The 21,705-nt window shown below is 31.8% G+C and overlaps 4 protein-coding genes across 6 annotated transcripts in view; 2 read left to right on the top strand and 2 right to left on the bottom strand.

The window, feature by feature from the left end:
- The window catches only part of LOC145317328 (uncharacterized), a 263,955-nt gene that overhangs the window by 33,248 nt on the left and 209,002 nt on the right, over positions 1-21,705 (bottom strand). The window lies entirely within an intron of this gene.
- LOC145315477 (uncharacterized) lies at positions 1,684-9,596 on the top strand. Its single transcript, XM_080155460.1, has 8 exons — positions 1,684-1,720; positions 2,085-2,160; positions 2,812-2,905; positions 5,722-5,865; positions 7,615-7,654; positions 8,024-8,087; positions 8,850-8,939; positions 9,375-9,596. The coding sequence occupies exons 1-8, from the start codon at positions 1,699-1,701 to the stop codon at positions 9,418-9,420; spliced, it is 576 nt and encodes a 191-aa protein (XP_080011586.1). The 5' UTR covers positions 1,684-1,698; the 3' UTR covers positions 9,421-9,596.
- On the top strand, positions 11,975-17,335 carry LOC145318332 (uncharacterized). Its single transcript, XM_080159633.1, has 5 exons — positions 11,975-12,313; positions 12,710-12,771; positions 13,477-13,565; positions 15,575-15,682; positions 17,134-17,335. The coding sequence occupies exons 1-5, from the start codon at positions 11,976-11,978 to the stop codon at positions 17,302-17,304; spliced, it is 768 nt and encodes a 255-aa protein (XP_080015759.1). The 5' UTR covers position 11,975; the 3' UTR covers positions 17,305-17,335.
- LOC145318331 (histone H4) lies at positions 19,480-19,990 on the bottom strand. Its single transcript, XM_080159631.1, has one exon. The coding sequence runs from the start codon at positions 19,834-19,836 to the stop codon at positions 19,525-19,527; it is 312 nt and encodes a 103-aa protein (XP_080015757.1). The 5' UTR covers positions 19,837-19,990; the 3' UTR covers positions 19,480-19,524.

The raw sequence follows: 21,705 nt of genomic DNA, 5'->3' as shown, positions 1-21,705 counted from the left end.
CATGTTAGAGCTCCTATTTTTAAATTACAGAAACAATCTATAAGAACAATTTGTGGAGTTGGGCACTTAGCTCATACTGCTGAACTTTTCAGGGAAGAAAGGATATTACCTTTTGATCAACTTATTAGGTACAACATCATTAAACTTATGTTTCATTATAAAGCAGGCAAACTTCCTGAGATATTTAATGGTTTTTGGAAGTTAAACAGTGAAGTCCATAATTTAAATTTAAGAAACCAACATGATTTTCACATTCCCAATTTTCCTGCTGTTTATCTTAGCAATCATCCAAGATATAAGTTTGCCGCTGAGTATAACTCAATCCCTGAAAGTTTAAAGAGTATTAATAACGAGAAACAATTCTTAGAAGGATTATTTAACTTCTTATTAACTACGATTAACCATTAATATAAACATTCCCACATTTTTTTTAATAGTTTCACTTTAGCTTTTTATCTTTAATCAAATTTTTCTTAAAATGCTTTTTCATAAGTTGCAACTTATAAATTATTTTTGAGTTCTAACCAGATATATTTGGGGTATCTCTCATTCATTGTTTTGCTCTTCTTTTTTTAAATAAATCCTCTATTTTATTTTCTTTTGTTGGTGTTAATATCGAGCTAACCTTTTTTTCTTTCGTTTTCACACTCTCAGTAGAATAAATTTTTTATGTTATAACTGCTTTCCTATTTCAGTTGCTAGTCTGCGTCACCCAGCATCCATGTCCAATGTCACTGTGCCCTCCTGCTATGTCAAATGATCCATGTAGTTAGCCATGGCTACATGAGTGGGCGAGATCAAGGAACACACAGATACTGCTACTAAGCACCTGGCTCTTGTACGTGGGGCCGCCACATTTTTATGGTGGTATCCCCAACATCTTAAATAAGTACACCGTGGTCACCTAAGTGTGAACCCGCACAAAATTAATATCAAATTCAATAAATTTTGAATCCTTCACTAGGTAGCTAATCATTTTTATTATTAAACCAATTGTAAAGTGCAGCAGGTACTTAGCAGTAGCCTGCTGTTCTATTGTATGTACTGCTACGTTTGTGCGGGGCGTAATTCGCACATTAATAAATCTAAATCTAAATCTAAATCTAAATCTAGTTTGGTAAGTTTAAATTATTACAATAGAGAAAAAACAAATGTTTGCTTTTTGAGAACTATTATATTATTAGTTACATTTAGATTTAACTAAAAGGTTGTAATCGATTTGAAAAAGCAACAAGAGAAAAATATTTTTGTCTGCTTCCTAGATTTGAGATAGGGATGAAATATTTTACAATGAAATAGTAAAATTAGTTCACCCTCTTATTCTTTTTCCATATGTTAAAATACGTATTTTTAGTTACCCATTGAACATCTTTCCCTCCTCGACTCTTTAACATTTACTTAACCTAACCTTATAAATAAGTTGTCCACATTCGTTTCGAGGTAAAAAAAACATTCATAAAAGATAAATAAATGATAATAGTTTTTTATCGCTACGTATTATGGACATATTTTTTATATTCGTGAAAAATTATCTGTAATACAAACAATGTTTCAGTATGGCTGAGGGCCGGTTCTAATCCAGCGGATAATAATCGGTTTCGAAGCCATACTGGAATATTTGACACTTTGATAAAAACAAAGGTTTCAACTATCTTTTAAATTGACACATAAATAAAAAGATTTTATCCGCAGACCCCAATGGCACAGCACAAGTATACAGGTAAATGAATGTATATTGTATAGAGGTGTAAATCAGACAACTACCTGGTTCCAGTGGTGAAGGACCTTTTTCGTCTGCTAGCAAATTTATATGTCCAGTGTTAGTTAGGTAGATTTACAGAATGATTTTCTATAGTTTTTGTCATGCCCTTTAAAAAAAAAAAAGAATAAATATGAACATTTTCACAATTTCAAAATGATTCTTCGGCAATTTTGTGGTCTCAACAAGGCTATTAAAGAGTGTACTCCAAACGTTAATCAGTCAAATTCTATATAAAAAAACTTATACTTTTGGTTGAATGTACATCAGTCAGACAGATAATGATCGCACGTATTATTTTACTGACTTGTTATAAATGAAATAGGTTATTTTGATGAATACAGCCAAGGATATGGATACACTCCATCTCATTTTCATCAACAACATCTGGACACACAAAGGTAAGCACGTGATTAGATTTTTTCATATTTAATTAATATTATTTTTTGAGGAAAGAGAAACTGTCCCAATTTTGTATATCTTTTGCGGAACAAGTTCCAATTACGTCATATTTTTCTTTCCCGAAAAAGGGAGGGGGGGAAGAAAATCTCTTCAAAAGAGATGGGGAAAACCCCCTTTTCTCCCATCTCTTTTTTCTTCCCCCCTTCCCTTTTTTTTCTTTCCCCCTTCTCTTTTTCGGGAAAGAAAAATATGACGTAATTGGAACTTGTTCCGCAAAAGATATACAAAATTGGGACAGTTTCTCTTTCCTCTTGTTTTTTTCTTCCTTTTTACTAATTTTTATTTAAGAGACATATTGTTTCTAAAACAATGTGACTACACAATGTTTGACTGTTTGTTTGTCAAAGATTTCGAAATTTAAAATCTCCAATCCAATTTTCAATTTATTGCAAAAATTAAATTTCAGTTGTTCCCTTAAGTGGTCGATCACCTATCGAGTTATTTTACAACTTGCCAAATTTAAAATCGATTTAAAGGACCTTTTTAGCATGCTAAATGCAGAAAATCTTTAATTTATCGTATTAATATATGTATGACAAAAAATTGTGATATAAATGTTTTAAAAAATAATTATATATTTCTCTTTCTAGCCCCCAGGGAAGTATGATGATTGAGAGAAATGTGGATACTGATGGAGGAATTAGAGTTAACACAATTCTGCCTGGAACATCTAAACCACAGGAGGTACAACATAAATCAGGGATCTAAGGTGATAACCCGCGACAATGGCTCAACACGTAGCGCATTCGATCGTCGTCGGGAAGGTGAGAGGTTCGAATCTCGGTCCGACACCGCGTCATAACTAAAGACGTTAAAAATGGTTCCTACTGCTGCTATGTCAGATGCGCGACATAAATAGTTAGAGTAAGGGGAATGCCTTGGTCTAAAACAGGCTTAACTCATTACCATGCATGCACAGTTAGGACTTCTCAGACAAAGGTCGTGCAATCATAGGGTTGGTTGTCTGATGGGTGTTGATACTCTAGGCGATTGAGCGCGTTACATTGCAATTTAAAATGCAGAGTATGTTCAAAGGTGTCGTGGAGAGGACTTGTACCCGAAGCGTCACAATAGTCAATCTCAGGTGATAAGAAAATGCCGATAAATTAATGCACATCTCCAAAGTTATCCCTTCTGTAGATTAAAATTAGTGGTTGAAAAGTTAGAACTCTTAACTGAATGTATCAACAAATCAAAATTCTCTTAGTCCCCAAAGTTGTTAGGCAAACGAATAAGAAAACTCTACTATAAGATTTTGGGGTATAAACAGCCCATTGTAATTTCTCTCTAATATAAATGCTATGACCGTCCACCTCACTTTTTAGCTTATCTTAATAGATTTATCACTCTGGATGGTCAATCAAACACAATAACCAATGCATTCCAATTTCTATCAAACAAAACATTTTTTTCTATTTAAGCACATATATGACTCATTCGCATAATACAAACGACAAGAGTTAAGAATAATAGAATTTTTCAAAGCAAAGCGTCATTTTAACAGTCAAAATGATTTTTTTTTTTATTGGGCTTCTAATATATTCTAATACTAGTAACTATGCCCTAGAGGGCCTCTAGAGGCAATTGTGTTGTTGATGGCTTGAATTTGACCCCCTCCCCCTCCCCCAATTCTCGTTTTATTTTCTAATATCAAAAGTAATAAAAAATTCGGGGTAGGGGATATTTAATATTTTCCCCAAATTAGCTATAAACCTTCCCAGGCACTATGGGACAAATGTATATGTTTTGTTTCATTTTCCCCCTGCTTAAGATAGAGATATGAAATATGTCTCGATTATAATCTATGGACTTCAAAACAAAATTCCTTAAAAAATATATCAAAAAAGATTATTTATTTGCTGTTATTTTTCATTTTTTCATGACTTAAATTTTGCTATGCACAATGACGACATACTTAATTCATTTCGTCTTCTTATGTAATTTCAAAGGGTTGGGATACAAAATATTAGTTTGAAATTATATTTCACCAATCTAATTCTTTTAGATTCTATTATAAAATGTTTAAAATTTTTAAATATTTTTTTTACATTTTAAAATCAATAGTTTAATAATCTGATTTATATTTTGTACCCTTTTTTACATTAGTGCTTATATAGAAGAGATTTTTTTGCTCCAAAAAACTAGTTGAGTACCTAATCTTTAAATAAAACTAGCAATCTTTTTAATATTCATAAAAAATCATACTTAGTAAAATAATTAAGAAAGGGATAAAAAGTATGTACCTTACAATTGTAAAAGGAAAGATGTGTGAAAAAATTAAAAATTCTCTTCTGATCATCTTATTATTATTCTCATACATTTCTATGTTTATTTGCATAGTGTACTTACTTCAAGGTTATAAAATTTGATATCTGTATAAAATATAATTAAGATATCAAACTCATTTCTGAGATTTAAAGTTTGCTAATTGAGAGCTCTGTTAAGGACATATTTATTACTTATTGTCTTTAAATCTAATTATAGAAATTTTACAATCTTAGTACATATGATATTTCCGATCCCATCCCAGAAATTTAGGGGAGGGGGAAATTAGCACCTACCAAGGTGGTCTTACATTTCAGCAAAATATTTACTCATTTTAGCAACTTAAAAATATATTGAGAACAAAATATGATTTTGTATTCCATGTGTTTCTAAGAATTAAAAAATAATAAAATTAATAATCATGAAAAAATGTTATAAGTATTGTATGAACACCCCCAGGTGCACATAAAGAAAGGGGAATCTTATTTCTACAAGCTAAGAGTAATCACTTAAAACTTAAACTTTTAAGAAAGAATTAAGTCATATAGTTATGAGGTAATTCATTATTAGTTAGAAAGAATAAAAGTAAGGAATAAAATATAATATTGTATTCCATGCATTTAGTAAGGTTAGTTAAAATTGTTTTATTTTTAAATAGGTAAATTTAGAGGGTAATTTTGACATTTTATTCAGTTTTTAACTTTTAGATTAAAATATGTTTGATTATATAAATTTATACCTCATAAGTAAATTTTATCTTGGTTAATTAAAATTAATTACTAAATGTTTAAAGATGTTTTCATCACATTTTTTCCCCTTCTTCTGACAGTTAATCATAGCCCTGTTTCTTGAAAGTCCCCTCCCTTTAACACACAACAACCCCTCTTTTTTTGAGGCGATCATACAACATATAAATGTTATGCAAACAAATGTCGTTGCACTAAAATTTATCGTTCAAATCATTTACTTTTTAACAAAAACTTTAAAGCCAAAAAAAGCATAATAGTCGGGACTTTTACCTAAAGTGGATGAAATAAAGTCGATTCTACTCATCAAAAGCTACACGTTCATGTAAAAAATTCTCTGAGAAACTCTGAGAAAAAAAAAATTTGTTTTGAAATGTCCCATAGTGCCAGGGCATATTAAAAGCTACACTGTAAATGAAAATTGATCTGTTCAGCGGCTGTTAGCGAGATCCTTCGCCACAGACACCTTACAGCCTACGTTTTTTTTAGGCAAACCTGTCCAGATCCTCCTCTGAATCCTCAATGAACACCATAAAACCTCTGGACATCGAGAACATTACAAATAGAACATTTGAGGACATCACTAACAAACCATCACAACAAGGAGATGACATCCAGGCTGATACTGGAGAGGTAAATATTATTTTTAGCGTTAGATTTCAATTTTTAAAAAAAATAATTAAGTCGGTTTTAAGGTACTAAAACGCAACAAAATAAAAGAAGAAAATGGCCTGAATGAACAAAAATAGTAAGATCCTTAATTTGACACCTTACTTTTAAAATTCTGTTGAGTAATTATTGAAAAAATCTATTTTTTTAACCTCGGTTTAATAAAAACTTTAGACCTAAATATTTTCTCAAACGAGACATAAAAAACATGGGTTCATATATACCTTTAGAATCAGAAAAATATTACGAATCCATTCTAAGCGAAATTGAAAGTTTTAAAAAATTGAAATAAAAAATAAAAAAAATAAAAAGTTTATTTTAAGAATTGTAACTACTGAACTAGCCAATCACAAATCGCGAAAATTGACGAATCGCGAAGCTTAACCTATAAAGTTAACCAATAGAATTGCCAAAAAAAAAGGAGAACGTTCATACAATATATACAATAGATACTACAATAAATAAAGTGATATTACAGAACATGTAAAGAATGAAAAATTATGAACAAATATGCATCAGTCTGTTTATAAACTTCAAAACAATGCAGTTAAAAATACATTATTGTTTCTTGTGTTTAAAAAATATCTGCTACATTGCATTGTCTTTTGTTTAGGTTTTGTTCAGGTTTTATTCAAGCTAACCCTTTAAAGCCGAAAATTATGATTCTTAAAATAAACTTATATTTTTTATTTTAGTTTTATAAAAGTTTTTCAATTTTGCTTAGAATGAATTTGTATTATTTTTCTCATTTTAAAAGTATATATGAACACATACTTTTTATGCCTGTGAGAGGATATTTTTAATTTCAAAGTTTTGATTAATCCGAGGTTAACAAAATAGATTTTTTCAATAATTACTTAACAGAATTTTAAAAGTAAGGTGTCAAATTAAAGATCTTACTATTTTTGTTCATACTGGCCATTTTCTTCTTTTATTTTGTTGCGTTTTAGTACCTTAAAACCGACTTAATTATTTTTTTAAAAAACTTAAATTACTTAAAAAATAAGAGGTCTACAAAAAAACCGATTGCATATCTGAATTCTATGAAAAATTTTACATCTACTACTTACTGAAAGAACCGGCTAGCTATCTTGAATAAAAAGCAAAAAAGTTGATACGCCTTCTTTTTAAACTTTGTTATGTCTATCTTTCATTGGATTAAGACACGGTAGTGTAAGACAAGAATGAGTTTTTTTTTTCTCTAGGTAATTGGGCTTTAAAATGTTTACATATGAAAATTAAGTAATAACAGGCCAAACTTGTGAATTTCTAGGTAAAAATTTAGCTTTTGCTAACTCAATAAACCAAAAAACGGGTTTTATCCAGAAAACCCGAGTTTGTTCATTTTTTTAAACCGAGTTTTTCCCAAACTATCTGCTTATGAGTAAAATTATGACTGTAGCTGCGGCCGCTAAATCATAGTTTTAAGTACCATTTTATTATCGCAATTTTAAATTTCTTTTCAAGAATAGCGGCCACGCCCCTGGCAGAAAGGAGATAGAAAAATAGATTTAATCCATCCAAAAAATTAAAGCTGGAAGTAAAACAGCCTAAAACCATAACAGAACCTTAGTGAAGCTTACATAAAACCGAAAACCCCATTGGTACAGTATTTCATGAGATCTTAAGCTTAAGACAAAAAAAACCTTGCTACTTTACATAATAGGATAATCATCAAAGACTGAACTGAATAATATATTTTGATATTTGTAGAGTAATTTGGAAGAGAGAGAAAGACCTGATGTTGAACCAGGAATTTTTATTCAGTGTTCAGAATGATCAAAAGCAATCCTTTAATACGTTGATGCATTAATAAGATCTAATTTTATTAAAGTTATTTTACAAAGGTTTGAATATTTTAGATTTTAAATAAGCTTAATATGTATTCTTCATATAATGGTTGACCACATTACAATTCAAATATTTTATAATTTGAAAGTTTAGAATACGGTTTATTTTTTTATAAACAGCCAATTCAGTTTTTGTGTAATATGATAAATGTACATACATGAAGAATTATAAGGAAACATATGCTTTAAAGGTTATTCAATCCTTTTACTTTGTGACTTGACATTTCATCTTTAAAATTTCTCTAAAAATTACTGAAAAAAATGTTCTGCAGAGAAAACCAAAGCTGAAGGGAGGAGATCATCCACAAAGAAAGACGGCAAAAAAAAGAGAGGCTGGTAGGGCGTTCATATATTAATTTCAGGATTATGGAAGGAAAACGAAGTAGCGGGTTCCATCGTATTTTCACAGTAGCTTTTCTCCTATTTCTAGCCTAACCCTGCGGGTACAATTTCATAACCTTGGGGGTCAACCATTAACATTTACCTAACCTATCAAAAGCTACAGTGAAAATACGACGAAACCCACTACTTTGTTTCCTTTCCATCAGGGTTGGTAAAAACTCGGATTTTTTACTTGGTTTTTTTAAGCCAACCCTGCTTTTCATGATCCTAATTTCATAACAGGGATTTAACACCCATATTTAGAATCTTGTGTGCAATATCTTGCAAGAAGAAGCAGATAGGAATTTCTATTTAATAAACAATGATACTACACTTTAGATTCTATAGAACTTTGTATTTAGTTTTGTTTAATACCCGCAACTGTGGCTTAACACTGCGTCAAAACTAAAGACGTTAAAATTTGTTCATAGTGCTGCTATGTAAGATTCGTGCCATTAATAGAATTCATCCAAAGTTTCGTAAATACGTTTATTTAATCGCTGGCTCAAAAACAGGTTTACTATTTGAATTTGGATATTACAAACTATCCAAGCAGTGTGCATGCAAACTTTTCAACCAATAGTTTCAACATACAGAAGGAGTTATTCTGTTATTCTAATCATGCATTTGGGATGGACATCAATTTTTCGTCAATAGTCTTATCCCTTAAGATCCCTGAGGTCCTTCCCCCCCCCTAAAAATATGTATTTGTTGTAGGAAGATTCCAGAAGAGCATGTCTGTATCTGGTGCTGGAAGGAATTCCTGGCTCTGGAGGATTTCATGGAACATATGGAGACTCATAAAAGGAAAGTTACTCTTAATCAAATTACAATATTTTTATAGAATACTTATGAGATAAGATAATGTGTACCCTAGATTATTGTAAACTAAGTTAACCCTCTTATAGATCAAAATCACTAGTGAATAAGTTTGGAATAATAAATCCTAGGACAACTAAGTACAATGTCAAAGCATCTCTATAATCAAGTCCTCCTAAACAGTATCCTGTATTTAACAGTTTTGCAACAACTTTTCATTTATATTCTGCTTATACAGATATGACACTCTTACAAGTTCGTTTTCCTTCCAGTTCAGAGCTTCACTTTTATGTTTGTTTTCATCCATGCTAACTAAATAGGCTAAAGAATTACCTAACTCCTAGGCTAACCTAGAAAATGTTATAAGATTTTACTTATTGTTACTCTAAATATTTGAATAGAGTAACTAATTTGACTTTTTAGACCCAAGAAAAACAAGGATAAGAAGAAAAGTTGCAGTGACAATTAACTTGTTGTTTGTCTAACACACTACATAAATCATTTTAAAAAAAACAAAGATAATCATTTGTTTATGCTATGAAATATTTCTTTTTATTTGGCTTTTTAAAAATCCTCGAAAATTAATAACGAAAAATTCTTGATTTGTTAGGAAATTGAGATTATTTGATTTTTTTTATCTAAATATACCCTAAGTATTTTTGTAAATAAAGTAATACTATTTGTTATGTAACAATAATAATAATGTAAGTAATACTGTAATTTAAAAATAAATATTTTTTTCTAGAGTTTTGAATTACTAAATCTTAATTAAACTGTTTTTAACCTATTTTTTTATCATATATCAAAAATATACTATGACACCAGTAGAATCAGACTGCAGAGCCCAAATTTGAATTAAGTCCCCAATAAACTTTTTTTGGGGGATTTAAAAATCAATTTTATATGTTGCTGTGATCATTTTGATGGAAGCAAAAGCATTTTTTAGTTTGGGGTTAAATTGTTTCTTACAGAACAATTTGATGTGATTCAGATTATATCAATACAATAATAAAAACTCTACTCTGTTCGATGCAAATAATTTTTTTCTAAAACAATAATTTATATAGAAGAAATTTAACATTAAAATAAAACATATTATTCTGAAGTCTGAACCAATTAGAAGTCTCGTTTCATTTCAGTTTTTTACAATTCAAAAAAGAGTGTTTTCACAAAGTGACTTATTTCCAATGTAGTTAAATAATTTTTATTTAATTAAAATGAAAAGAATGAAAACTATACACATAAAAGATACATGCTTTTTAAAAATATTTAAAAAAATAAGTTTGAATAATCTTTTATTTATTATATTTGTATATGTGACAAAAAAAATTGTTGTATTGCGTAAACGTTTGTTGTCATCTTTCACTATTTAACCCTTTACAGCCAATTTTTTTGTGTTTTAAATAAGTGATGGAAAACAAGCACGATAAAGTTAATTCATTGATATATTGTAAAGAATTAAGTTTTTAATGAATTAATTTAGATGAAATCAAAAGGCCTAATTTTACTCTATACCTGAATACTATATATATGAAGCAAAACACTCTAAAAGCTACGAATTTTACCCAATTAAAAAAAGACCTTTTGCTCTGATCAAAAAAGACCACAGCAAAAGTAAAATTAATTTTTAAATCCCCTCAAAAAAGTTTATTGGGGACTTAATTCAAATTTAGGCTCTGCAGTTTAATTCTACTGGTGTCATAGTATATTTTTGATATATGTTTTAAAAATAGGTTAAAAACAGTTTAAACCATTTATTTAAATATTAACTTTTAAAATGGCCCTAAATACTAAATAGGTATATATTTTAGGAAAGCTTCACATTAGTCCCGAGCTGGATCTTTAAATGTGTTGCCGTAGCCGTGGCCGTAGTCGTAGCCGTATTAAAGTATAATTTTGATTTAAAGATCGCTATTAGGTTAGTGGCTGTACCTCTGACCACGTAAACGGCTACACTTTTAAAGATCCAGCTCCGGTACGGGTTTAGACTTTTTACTAGAATCCTCCCAAAGATAGTAGGAGCTCAGCCGCTAGTTTACCAGTTATATATATATATAATAGTTATTTCTCGCATCGTATTATAAACGGCTTTCCGCGGATATAGAATGTACAATTATGAGATTAAAACCATTTTTTGCCCCGAGGTGCCGAAGGCACCTGCTAAAAAACTGGTTTTAATCTTATGATTGTACATTTTTATATTCGTAGAAAGCTGGATATAATTCGATGCTAGACATAGTTTTTTCGTATGGATGAGAACCGGTTCCTATCCACCGAATTCGAATGAAAACGAGAAACCAGTTTCTAATGAATTCTCTCTCTAAGCTACTCTATAATTCCCATCCGTCCTGATTTCATGTCAATTTTTCTGCAGCAATGTTTGCTAATGTTCCACCTACAATAAATAGCTTGGTCCGTCAGTCTGTTATTAATCCTAGGCGGAAAATAATATATTAGGTAAACAAGTTTTAATTGCTGTTATTATAGGTAGACAAAAATAGTAATCTGCGCTCTGATTGGTGAAGCTTAAGTGTCGCACATCATATAACCAATTAGAGCGCAGGTAGTTTCCAATCCACCTATCCTATTGGTCAAAATTTATGAACGTAAATTGTATTTCCGCTTTTAGATAAAGAATTATACAAAAAACGAATTTTATAAAAAAAAATCCTTAAAATTTGATGCAGATTTTAAATCTCCCTCTAACATTAAAATTCCTTCCAACTTATATATCCTAGTGTACATGCATTTTAAGAAAAAAAATATGAAGTTTCTTAAGAAAAAGAACCTAGTAATTTAGGGCATTTTTTTCAAGGTTAACTTTTGCTATGGATTTTTGTTGGTGGTTAAAACCAGAAAAATCATGTGGTTTTAACTGCCCTGGACTTTTCCTGTCTAACCTGGGTAGTCAGCTGAGGTTTTGTGTCACTATTTTTCTGGCCAAAATTCATCTGTCCACTTGCTTCGGTGGTGTATCTGTATTCTATAAAGCTCCACATATAGATTATAATATTTTCAGAGAAAATGGCAACCTCAATCGAGAAAGAATTGAAGAAAATTAACAGTGAAGTTCATGCGCTTGGCTTTGCAAGTGTTGGAGAAGCCATGGCTTCTATGCAAGGCAGAGTAGATAGAATAAAAAGTGCAATGCTATCCGGAGGCTATCAAGCAATGCGGGATGAACTAGTGAAAATCAACAACGAGTTGAGGCCAATGGGTTTCAACAGCGTAGGGGAGGCCTATGGTGAAATGCAAGAGAAAATCAAACGGATGGTGAAAGTTCAGCGTGATGGAGCTAAAGCCTCTGGTGTTATCAAGAGTTGTGGCAGTTGCCACGCTACTGGGGAAAAGAGATGTACAGGAAAGGCCTTTTATACCAATTAAGATTTATTGTTTTTTTTTATGACACTACACCCAACAGGGAAATTACAAAATTTATCTCTAATTGTTAACTACCTAACATTTTTATCGATTTATTAACATCAAATGCTTTGTAAGCAAGGTATTTTACTAATTTCAATTGGTCTTCCTATTACCTATTTCTTTTAAATATCTTTGATGTTTTTGGTCTGGTTTTCAAAATTTTTGTGGAAAATAGGATTTGCGAATTTTTTTATTTCTATTGACTTCAACAAATCAATGCTCTTTAAATCTCTTTGTCCGTATTCTTATCCATTATTTGTTTGTGCTTTGTTACTTATGGATGTAGTCTTTCTTCTTTTTTCATATTTGAAAAAAATGAGCCTATTACACCCAGGTTGCTTTCTTGTTTGGTACTGCGGACGCAAATGTCAAGAACAGGACTGGCCAAAACATAAAGGTATCAAATCAGGAATAAGGTATAACCAACAAGGGAAATAAATCTAAAATAATATTTGGGGAGCAGATGGAGAGGTCGTCAATTGTACGGTGTTGCCCCCAACAACTGCTGAAAATCACGTATAGGTTTCGTGATTTTTTCCCGAATTAATTTCGTTGTTGGTATAAACTGGTATCAAATACTTTTGAGAAGAAATATATAGAGTATTTACGTGAGTAGGTAATCATTTTCTACATAAACTTCAAAGTTATATTGATCATTAACTAAAATTTCGGCTGAATAAAAAACATTTCAAGGCGTTTGGTATTAACCCCCCCCCCCCTCCCCGGCCCCTCCCCCCTATTTTATCATTTTTGAAATAAATTAAAAGTCCTTTGTAAAATTCCATAAAATTAAATATTTTTAATCCTTCTGAGTTCTGTTTTAGAGATTTTAGTGGAAACACAAACAGAAATTAATGAGACTATCCTATCATATAAAGTAGTAGCGTTTTTTGTCTATCCCGAAGGATCTCGCTAACCACTGAACCTATATTAGTCTCCTTTACAGTGAAACTTCTTACAGGTCCTGGGAAGGTTTTAAACTATTTTTGAGAAGGGTATCTTCACGCCCCCCCAAACAAAATAGGCTGAGGTTGACTTTTCCCCCTCCTACCCCTAGATGCTTCTAGGGGTGTAGCCGCTAGTGTCATTATAATGTATTTAGAAGCTTGTAAAACTACTCGGAGTAGCTATGAAGAGGTAGAGATCATTGATGTGGGATATTTAGGAGTCACCTCCCTGGATTATAAAAAGGTAATGTTAACCCTTATGTTTGTATCAAGAATCAACGCTCTTTTTTATTCTATTAGCGGTTTCGCCCCCTTGAGGCCTTTGGGGGCATTTGAGGTTGTGTGGGTTGAATTCGGCCCCACCCCCATATCTTATTTTAGTTTTAAAAGGAAATTTTTAAAAGTTTTCTTTGGCGGGAGGTATTCGACAATTTCCCAATTTTTATTTAATTTTTTATTTTATTTTTTAAAAATATGGGGGGGGGGAGGTTTGGGTGATTTCTGGTGGTTCCCTCCCCCAAAATAGTTATAAATCTTCCCAGTGCTATATCGGTACAGCGGTTAGCGATATCCTTCGGTACACATAAAGTGTGTTACCCTTTTTTATGTTTTATTATTATTTGGCCACAACTTGGTCAAAAATGCTCACAAATCAGACCTTTTTCGACCGAAGATGCTCAAATGGTTCCTTTACAAGCCCAATCAATCAGTTTTAAGATATATTTATATTTCAAGGAAAATTGATGAAAATACTAAAAAACGGCAAATTTGGGTGTTACCTTTTATATGCACAGATACCATAAAATCAACAGAAAAAATACTTATTTTTACTTTTCTGTCATTTTTAAAGTTTGATTCTGTTAAATTGGCTATTCTTGAAGGGATTTATGCATTGATTATACTGAAACATAATATTGGACAGAAATTAATGTATTTCAAAGAAAGAAATTTTGGAAAATAAGAAATTCGACCTCTATCACTTCAGAGGACAGCTGCCAACCTCCAGTTGACAGGATATAGTTAAATACTTGTTAGCATTAATAATTAGCCCAAAAAGTAAAACAAAATTTTTTTTAATATGGTAAAAAAATGATAATATAAATCTTAATTTTGGGGATGATGATCTTAAAGACGCTCTTGCTGTTGGTGATGATGACCCAGATGGTATCCAAATACATGAGCATTATGACAACTTATCTATTAAACTATGGTCCGATTTTTGTATTTGTTGCATTCTCCAATCAAGAGAAATCCCAAAACATACAATCATGGTTTTTAAATTCTCCAATTCATAAGGTAAATATAGTAGTTTTTAAAAGATGGTTATATTTCTTGTTACAACTTTTAATTGGAGGCTGCTACAAATACAAAAATTGGACCATAGTTCAATAGATGAGTTGTCATAATGCTCATGTACTTGGATACGATCTGGGTCATCATCACCACCAGTAAAAGCGTCCTTCAGATCATCATCCCCAAAATTAAGATTTAGATTATCATTTTTTTACCATATTAAAAAACTTTTTGTTTTACTTTTTGGGCCAATTATTATTGCTAACAAGAATTAAACTATATCCTGTCAACTGGAGGTTGGCAGCTGTCCTCTAAAGTGATAGAGGTCGAATTTCTTATTTTTAAAATTTTCTTTCTTTGAAATACATTAATTTCTGCCCAATATTATGTTTCAGTATATTTCAATGCATAAATCCCTTCAAGAATAGCTAATTTAACAGAATTAAACTTTAAAAATGACAGAAAAGTAAAAATAAGTATTTTTTCTGTTGATTTTATGGTATCTGTGCATATAAAAGGTAACACCCAAATATGCTGTTTTTTAGTATTTTCATAAATTTTTCTTGAAACATAAAGATATCTTAAAACTGATTGATTGGGCTTGTAAAGGAACCATTTGAGTATCTTTGGCCGAAAAAGGTCTGATTTGTGAGCAGTTTTGACCAAGTTGTGGCCAAATAATAATGAAACATAAAATAAAGTACACACTTTAGACAGTCACACAAGAATCCTGTTACTGAAATAATGTTTCCTATTTCTGTCATGTTCGATGCATGTTAATTTAATACTAGTAAGATGAGATTGTTTGCAATGACTAATAAAATACCTAATATTTATGGAAATCGTAAGTCTGTGTAAACAATGTTAATGTTTTCACCTTTAACTAACACCAAAAAACGAATCGGTTTGTCTTTCTGTGAGTAAAATATTTTTCCATGTAATAGTAAATCTATTGTGTAGGGTGTCTACGGACATTTGGGAACTAGGCGTGGACCCGGCATTGCTCAGTTCGTTGTCAAGGTCCAGATTTCTCTCAATGGCAAGGATGATATGCTCGTCTATAACAGGGTAATAAATTTTATTGAAGTATATTGACTTAAATAGCGTGCTCAGGGGCCCTTGAAGAGGGGGGAATTGAATTAGATAACCATTTTTTTTATTTTAGAGTTACAAGAGTGGTACCCTCCCCAAAAATAGTTATAAACCTTCCAGAGACCTATAAGAAGATAGCCTGTAAAGGAGAACCCGATCGGTTCAGCGGGTAGCTAATACTTCGGTACAAACAAACAAACAGACAGGCATCGTTCTACTTTGTATTATAGGATTTTATTATTAATACTAAGGATGGCAATCCCATCAAATTTTTGGACCGGATTCTGATTCTTACAAGAAACTGTCCAAAAAATGGCGGATTTCGGATTCTTATTTTTGGCGGATTCCGGATTCTAGCAATATTTTAAAAGGCTTTTTTTTTAAATTAAGTGCTACATATGTCCTAAAAGATAATATTCTTGGTGTTCTCTATAATTTTATATATTATGATGAATATGATAATCTTTGCCTTCAAAAAGGGGGAGTTAAAAGAAAAAACTCAAGACGCTAATTTTAGCCTACCAATTAAGAATCCGAATCCGCTATTAAAAAACGGATTCCTGACTCGGATTCCAAAATTTACCAAAAATTGGGCGGATTCCGGATTGCCAACCCTAATTAATACAACGAATGCTTTGTTAAATTCTAAGTACAAATAAATCCATTAACTCACGTTTGAAAAAATCAACCAAGATTCGTTGAATCCAAAAGTAGCGCAACAAAAAAAAACATTTTTTTGGCGTTTAAAAAACTTAATCAGTCAGTTTGTAATCATATAAAGCCTGCTAAAGCAAACTATGCCCAAAACGTACAAATAGATACATTTCTACGGGCCATTTAATGGTTTTATACAATAAGTTGCTTTCAATTCTAGGGAAAATATAACGTTAGGAAATAAATATTTTAGCTGTTAGATTAGATTTATTACCCTAGATGAACAGTCATGAACAATAAACCGTCAAACTTAATATAATTTCTAGCATACGAAGATTTAGTTTTATAATAACTCACATAAGACTTATCCAATATTACGAACGATGTAATTATTGAACTTTATGATATTACACTAGCTTTATCCAAAAGAGATTTAACTATTTATAGCTGACTTATATGAATTAGATTAAAAGCAAGTGCCAAATTGTGTACACTTTCTTACCAATATTATGGTTGAATTGTTCTTCCTGTGTTTTTCTATTGGCCCAACTAAGGAATTTGGAATCTGGTCTAGGTTTTCTGTAAATATATATGACGCACTTTATAGTGCCTAAAAAAGGGATAAATTAGGGATAGGCCAAAGTATCCTGAATGACATATGGAAATAATGGACAATTCTAATATGATGTTATTTGGCCTATAATTCTTTAATTTATCCCCTTTTTTATAGTACTTATTAAGTAGCTCATTAAAAATGTGTTCACATTTATCAGAAACGAGATGTGCAGTACCGAATGTCGATGTCCTCGCCCCTTGGCAGAAAGCTGAAAGAGGAGATACTGCGTAATGACCTGCTCAACATCAGAAAGGGATATTTCTATTCCATCCTCCGGGAGGGCAGGAACTACATCAATCCCCAGATACTACCCCCAGAAATTTGGTGAATTCAGAATCTCAGCTGTTTAAATGGGTTGAAGGATTCGACTTTCTTTCCTTTAGGCCCAAAACGTCCATTTCAACTTGAACCAATTTGCTGAATCCCAATTGAACTGAAAGACATGATTAAAATATTATTTTTTTTCCTAATATTTTTTCTGATATTTGTAAATTTTAGGTGAACACAGTAAAAGTGTCTGACTGATTATGACGTAACAAAAAAATTAGCCAATGAAAGGCCACTATAAATTTTACCATTGGTCAATAAAGGCCTCTCATTGGCTAATTTTTTTTGTTACGTCATAATCAGTCAGACACTATTACTGTGTTCATTTTAGGTATATTTGTAATAGTTATTTATATGTATACTAGCGGATACGCCCCCTAGAGGCCTCTAGGGGCACTTGAGGAGGAGAGAGTCGAATTTAATAATTCAATTTCTTAATTTAGATTTTAAAAGAAAAAGTAAAAAAAATTTACGTTTGATGTTTGTTTTTCGTTGAACTTTCTTTCTAAAATTGAGAAATTTAAAAAAAATTTAATTTCTCTAGGGAGGGTGGTGGTACCCTCCCCCAAAATAGTTATAAACCTTCCAGGGACATATGAGAATCTACCCTGTTAAGGAGAACCCGATCGGTTCAGTGGTTAGCGAGATCCTTCGCTACAAACAGACAGACAAACAAACAGACAGACATCGTTCTACTTTGTATTATAGATTGCATCGTATTTTAGACAGGATTTCTCGGATATTAAAATAATAATTTATTAGATTAAACCCAGTTTGTTGCCCTGAGTGACCGGGCTAACAAAACTGGTATTAGTTTTATAATCCGTGGAAGATTGTCTGTAATACGATGCTATAATACATGATTTTTCAGTATGTCTAAGAACCGGTTCTAATCCAGAGGTTATAAATCGGTTTATAAGCTATACTGGAAAACATATCAATCTATCTGGCCTGGTTTTAATAAGTTTAGTACGTTTTTAGTAGCGAAGCTACTCTATAATTTGAAATGTCCGTCTTAGTTTGGGGGAAACGTGATTTTCTCGGCTCCTATAAAAGATAAAAGGCTGAAATTTTTTTACAACATTCCCATTATTAAGGAGCACAATTAACTATAAAACATCAATGGCGATTGGACCGCTTTTTAGCAGGTTTTAGGCTATTTTTTGTATTTTTCACATTTTTCTCCATATCTTTGGTGTTTATGGTCCGATTTCCAAAATTTTTCTAGTTTTAGATATCAAAATTAAATTACCTGTCGTTTAAAGAAAACAACTATGGCGGTCAGTCTGCGTCTAACATATTTTCCTATATCTTATTCTTTGGTGTTTTTGGTCCAATTTTAAAACTTTTTTGGGATATCAGTATCAAAATAATTTTTACCATTGTTATGAGCATCTTTTATGTAATTTTCTTTGACCTTCATCATTATACAAAATATGTTGTTTATTTATTTCTCCAATAAATCTATTCCCATACATTATTTTTTGTACTTCGCTACTTATGGATGTTGTCATCCTTGTTTCTATTTTTCTTATTGTGTTTACTTCCAAATCGTTTTGTTTGTTTGTGTTTTTTTTTTCTCTCACTTATTATATCATTCAAAATCTTATTTTTTTAACAGTTTTAAATACTAATATTATGTTAGTATATTTTTTTTAAAGACTTCTGGCATTTTCATAATTCTATAATTATTTTTCGAAAATATCATGTGTTGTTTTTCATAGTTGTTAATTCTGTAAAAAGCATATAATATAAAATATATAAATTATTGCTTTTGTTATTTTTTTCAGATATACAATGATTTTAAGTTCTTGGCCTGTCAAAGTAACTTTGCATATCCCTGGAAGTAAAAGTGGGTCACACGCTTAAGAACTTTTATGTGAATTCTTATTTTGTGATTGGTGGTTAGGTAAACGTTGAAAATAAACCCGAAGGACAATTAAGTAACACATATTTTAAAAAGTTAAAATTTATTTTAACAAAATTAATTCTATTAAATTTTTACTGGAACACTTTGATTTATAAGGTTTTGTTTTATACTAATTGTGTAGCGAAAAACTGCATGTACCCGCCAAATATTGTTTTTATTTGACTAGATGTATAATACTTTGTAGTCCTACTATTAAGAAACTACATTTTTGAATATTTAAAGAATAATTCAAATTGAATAAATTGGTTGGTCCTATAAAGGACCGTATGTTTATATCCGATGAGCAGTAGTTTAACCTCCGAATCCATACAGAGTGCGGCCTTGCCTCTTGAGGGCATAGACAACATCCATAGCGGTGACAGTCTTCCTCTTAGCGTGTTCAGTGTAGGTGACAGCATCTCTGATAACATTCTCAAGGAAAACCTTAAGAACACCACGGGTCTCCTCGTAGATAAGTCCAGAGATACGCTTGACACCACCACGTCTTGCCAAACGTCTGATGGCGGGCTTTGTAATACCCTGGATATTATCTCTCAATACTTTGCGATGACGCTTGGCTCCTCCTTTACCAAGACCCTTTCCACCTTTGCCGCGACCAGTCATGTTGCTTGATGAAGTTTGAAGAATATGTAGAATTCTGCTAAATTTAGGATTCTTTCCGATATTTATACTTAACACCCCGGAGTTCCTCGCATTCCTATTGGTCTATTCAACACAAGGTGAAACATTAGATACACTGAAGTTTACGCGCGAGCAGATAATGAAAGGGGGGGGGGGGGGGGAATAAGCAAAGGGATTACTTTAAAAACAAAGATGACAACATCCATAAAGGCGAATCTAAACAAATCTGAGGGTCGGACAAACGGACATTAACAATTATTAGAATAATGATTTATTTGTATTCAATAATATATTTAAAGAAAAACTTATTTAACAAATATATTTATTATTAATACAGAATTACATTTTTATTTGATTAAAGAGATAGATCATCTTAAAATTTGTCCTAAATTGTCGAAAAAATCTCGATAATTAAAATAAACGTAATAACTTTTTAGTAATGATCAAAGAGATACTACGCTTTCTAAATTGAACCTACAGGGTGGGGCAAATAAGACCGGACAAACTTTAAACGGTCATAGCACCAAAACTACTTGACCAATCAGGACGTTTAACCACACTATAAAAAGCTTAGGTAATGGCCTTTTAGCAAAAAAAATCTTGGGACGTAGATGGTCGTGTATAACGAGCTGGCCGCGCATTTGTCCAACAAGGCAGATTCCAAATGCGCCGGCGGTTTAATCTGGATTCTCGACAGGGCCCACTAAATCTGACCTTAGCCCATCTGTAGGTGAGGTAGAGTTATGCAAATTGCTGGGGATACTGTTAGATACATAAATAAGACACTAGAAAAGACAAGAGCTCTTTATCTGAAATGGCTTAACCGTAGTACTCCAGCAAAGTGAAACGGGGCAGATTTTGAGATGTAAAAAACGTCAAAAACCGTAAAAATTTCTCGGTTCTTGACTTTAGGGACCCATATCGAACTTGAAAACTCATTTTAGACTATGGGTTGCGCTGAAAACCCTAGCTGAAACTTTATGCCATTTCTAAAAAGGTAAAGAACGTTGTTCTAGCTTAACTGTGGTCCAAATAAGAGCCTCCGTGTATAAGGGTAGCTTGAAAGTTGGGCTAATTTGGATCCTGCGGTTACTCAAGTTCCTAAGGAAATGTGGCCTCCCAGCAGCCCGATCTCAATTCAATGGACTTTTGGGCCTAGGGCTACTTTGAAGCATGCACCAATAGACGTGCCCATACCACAAAGACCTCCCTCATTGCCACTATCAAGGAGAACTACGCCAGCTTGGACAGGTACATTTTGACCTGGACCTGCCGGCGGTTGAGGAGGCGGGTAGAGGCGGTAATTAAGGCTGGCGGCGATTTTATTGAATAATCTAATAGTCATATACCTATTTTGCTTGCCAGTTTTTAAAGTTCAATAAAATCTTTAAAATTGACGATTTTATGTTCATTTGTTTAGAAGTTATAATTTGTCCGGTCTTATTTGCCCCACTCTGTATATGTTATATTGTTATAGAAATCATCATGCAAAGTTTTAAAAACGATTCTAACAGGCTTAAAACGATAATGATTGGGATCCGTTACTGATGAGCGGACTGACCCTTATTGTAGAAAAACTTCTCTTTCTTTAACATTTTAGTTTAGCGGGGAGTAATTCAAGGCATTGAAGGAGATATGTTTGTATTGTATTGTCTCTCCTTCCATTCCGAAAAAAAAAATAATTCCATTCAGTTTTCAAATTGAATTATAGCCTTTTAATAAGTTTAAATTTTTTTCTAGTTATTAATACTAGAAAAATAAGTATAAAATTTAATTAATTGAATTATATGCATTGTAGTTTTATTGAATAGGTATACTTTTTGATATTTTGAACACATCTCAAATTTGATT

Source organism: Acartia tonsa, chromosome 4 (assembly GCF_053477335.1).
Source record: "Acartia tonsa isolate MP-2025a chromosome 4, ASM5347733v1, whole genome shotgun sequence".
NCBI classification, from domain to species: Eukaryota; Metazoa; Arthropoda; class Copepoda; order Calanoida; family Acartiidae; genus Acartia; species Acartia tonsa.
This window is presented reverse-complemented; position numbering and strand designations above follow the sequence as displayed.

What these genes read in the sequence shown, in the direction of transcription:
- LOC145318331 (XM_080159631.1), bottom strand. Translation starts at nt 19,836, where the DNA reads ATGACTGGTCGCGGCAAAGGTGGAAAGGGTCTTGGTAAAGGAGGAGCC.
- LOC145315477 (XM_080155460.1), top strand. Translation starts at nt 1,699, where the DNA reads ATGGCACAGCACAAGTATACAG. An exon ending in GGCACAGCACAAGTATACAG is followed by an intron (nt 1,721 to 2,084) that starts GTAAATGAATGT and finishes TAAATGAAATAG; the next exon opens with GTTATTTTGATGAATACAGC. An exon ending in CAACATCTGGACACACAAAG is followed by an intron (nt 2,161 to 2,811) that starts GTAAGCACGTGA and finishes TTCTCTTTCTAG; the next exon opens with CCCCCAGGGAAGTATGATGA.
- LOC145318332 (XM_080159633.1), top strand. Translation starts at nt 11,976, where the DNA reads ATGGCAACCTCAATCGAGAAAGAATTGAAGAAAATTAACAGTGAAGTT. An exon ending in GGACTGGCCAAAACATAAAG is followed by an intron (nt 12,772 to 13,476) that starts GTATCAAATCAG and finishes TAATGTATTTAG; the next exon opens with AAGCTTGTAAAACTACTCGG. An exon ending in CCTCCCTGGATTATAAAAAG is followed by an intron (nt 13,566 to 15,574) that starts GTAATGTTAACC and finishes TCTATTGTGTAG; the next exon opens with GGTGTCTACGGACATTTGGG.